General features: G+C 47.0%; 1 protein-coding gene across 1 annotated transcript in view; it reads right to left on the reverse strand.

The window, feature by feature from the left end:
• The window catches only part of NEXMIF (neurite extension and migration factor), a 9,927-nt gene extending 8,597 nt beyond the window's left edge, over positions 1–1,330 (reverse strand). The window contains exon 1 of the mRNA XM_009638580.1: positions 1,255–1,330. Coding sequence (XP_009636875.1) covers positions 1,255–1,330 — 76 coding nt within the window. The remainder of the gene's footprint in view (positions 1–1,254) is intronic.
• Between the last annotated feature and the right edge of the window lie 1,124 nt (positions 1,331–2,454).

The raw sequence follows: 2,454 nt of genomic DNA on the forward strand, positions 1-2,454 counted from the left end.
ATTGAATTTCATGGAAGCGGTATCAGATTCTAGATATAACCCATCTTTACCGAGCAGGTAAGCGCTGATTTTACTGCCTATTAGATTGGACAAGGGGGCCACGGCTAGAAAATCTCCTTGCAGCTCCAGCAGCCGTCCTCGGCTGCGGCTTTACCCTGTGTAGTCATGAAGGAGATGAGCTGACAAAGACAGATCCCTCCAAAATGACATCGTAGGGGTGAGCGCAAGCGTACGCTTCGCCCGCCACCAGCACATGTTGTGGGGTCCCCACAGGCCCCTGCGTGTCTGGAGTTGCTCCAGGTTTTCGGTAATGAACAAGAACAACACTTGGCTCTATGCACTCTTGCCTGAGTAAACCTCGTTTGGAGGAGACGGAAGGACTTGGACATACAAGGCATCAGAGCACCAAGTCCTTATTATCCAACAGGGTCAAATTTATATAAATACCTATATAGTGACTAAAGTCCGAATGACTTGAGAAAATGCTCGGAGGAATATTTATTTCAATCAGGTTTTCAGGCAGCAGAGCACTAATTATGTTACTCCTAATCAGCTATTGCTTTGGAAAGCACGTATGGAATCGATTAAATAGATAAAGCCAAAGTGAAGTATTTTGGGCAGGCTTCTGGAAGGGGCTGATCTGTCCCCACCAATGTCAATGGAAGCTGGGATGAGTTAGCGGCTCCCAGGAGCATAACTGTGGCACAGCGCTACGGGCCAGGGGATCCTACGTGCTGCTGGTGGGCCACACAGAGAAGGCAACAAGGAGCTCACAAGTCCGACCTTCCCTTTCCATGGGCACTAATCCAGGTTTGCTTCTTCTACCCAACCTCTAATTTTTCCCCAGTTTGTAGGGACTAAGTATCCTTCAGTCAAATTTTGCTGAGATTGGCGAGTGGGTTGATAAGTAATTGCGAAGAGAGGGAAAGATTCCCAACAGACAGGGGCTATGTAGTCTTGTATGACTTTTTTTCCCTAAGAAACCAAACTAAAATCCGTAATTCAAACTGGATGTGCACATCAACATTTCCAACCATGCATATGCATGGGCAAAAGCAGTACTTGTGAGGACCTAAAAAGGTGCAGGTTCATAGCTGGAGTGACATCGGTGCAGAAAACACCCATTTACCCTACTGCTCCACACCGCCGAGATACCTGCAAACCGCTGAAATTAAAGACACGAAAGGAATTGCAAAAATAAGTTGGTTTGCAAGTTGTCGCTGCTCCCTCGTGTACTGTAATTAAGTTCCTTACCATTTTCTTTCACCCCATTAATCAGGATAGTTTCTTGGTCTTCTGAGGCACAATCCTGCTCTTGTTGGTCATCCATCAATTTAACCTCTTTCTGTTCACTCCATGCCCCACTGCATCTGGCCAACCTGCACATTTCCAGAAACATAACCACAGTCAGTACAATTCCCAGAATCAGCTCAAGGAACCGTGAATAAAAAATAACAACAATAAAAAAAAACCCCGCACAACCTCACATGCTGCCCTTACCCTGCTTAAGAGGCCATGTACTATTTATTTAGACTATTGTTTTTTCACTTTTCCACTCCAAAAGCCAAGCCCAATGTATTTCAGCAAGGTGAAGATGCTCTATGTCATCGTTTCCTTCCCCAAAGTCCTTCTTTAGAAGGTGGAGCGGTGCTCTGCACCATGGCAGCACCCTTCACATCACCCAAAACTGCTTTGCAAAAGCAGGTAAGCGTCGTTATCTTGTGTTGTTAACACAAAGAGGAGGGGACTCGCCCCAGGTCAGCCAACGGCAACCCTGCGTTGGGAGTTGGAAGAGAAACGCAGATGTCCCAAGTGCCAACTGCTTGCCCTTAGCTACCAGCTACTACCCTTGTCTTCCAAGCACTGGCAGGTATGAAAAACTCCCAAAAAAGCAGTTTTAGCGGAACAAAAAAGGTCTAGTCTCATTCTTCACTCAAAACACTTCTTCATTACCAGAACTCCTTCCTCGAAAGCCTTGTTCCCCAGCCACCTACCGCTACCCTCATGGTCCCTGTTGGCTTAAGCTTCATCTTGGTTGTATGACCACCAGTCGAGGATGGCTGGACTTGATGGTGCTTCTCCCAGGCAACAAAACCGGGATCAGAATCAGGCCCAGATTTTTCCCTGTCCTCCATTGAAGTTTCCCCCCCACATTAAAACGATCGCCTGCCTAAGGAGAGGGAGACCGTGCAACGGAGAGACACGGCTGAGTCCCTGGGCGCGGGTGGCACAGGATAACCCTCATCAGTGCTCCCGATGGACAGAATTTCACCTCTTCGACTGCAAAGCCAAGTCAGAGTCTATTGTTTTCCTCCTGGCAACTTGAATTCAACTTCTTCTCTCTCACAGAACATTTACTAGATTGAAGCATTGGGTTAGGCAGTTTTCAGGGGTGGGGGTGGGGGTTTTGTTGGTTTGTGGTCTTTTTTTAAATCAACATTTGTCAATGTCTGA

Source organism: Egretta garzetta, unplaced genomic scaffold (genome assembly GCF_000687185.1).
Source record: "Egretta garzetta isolate BGI_Z169 unplaced genomic scaffold, ASM68718v1 scaffold595, whole genome shotgun sequence".
NCBI classification, from domain to species: domain Eukaryota; kingdom Metazoa; phylum Chordata; class Aves; order Pelecaniformes; family Ardeidae; genus Egretta; species Egretta garzetta.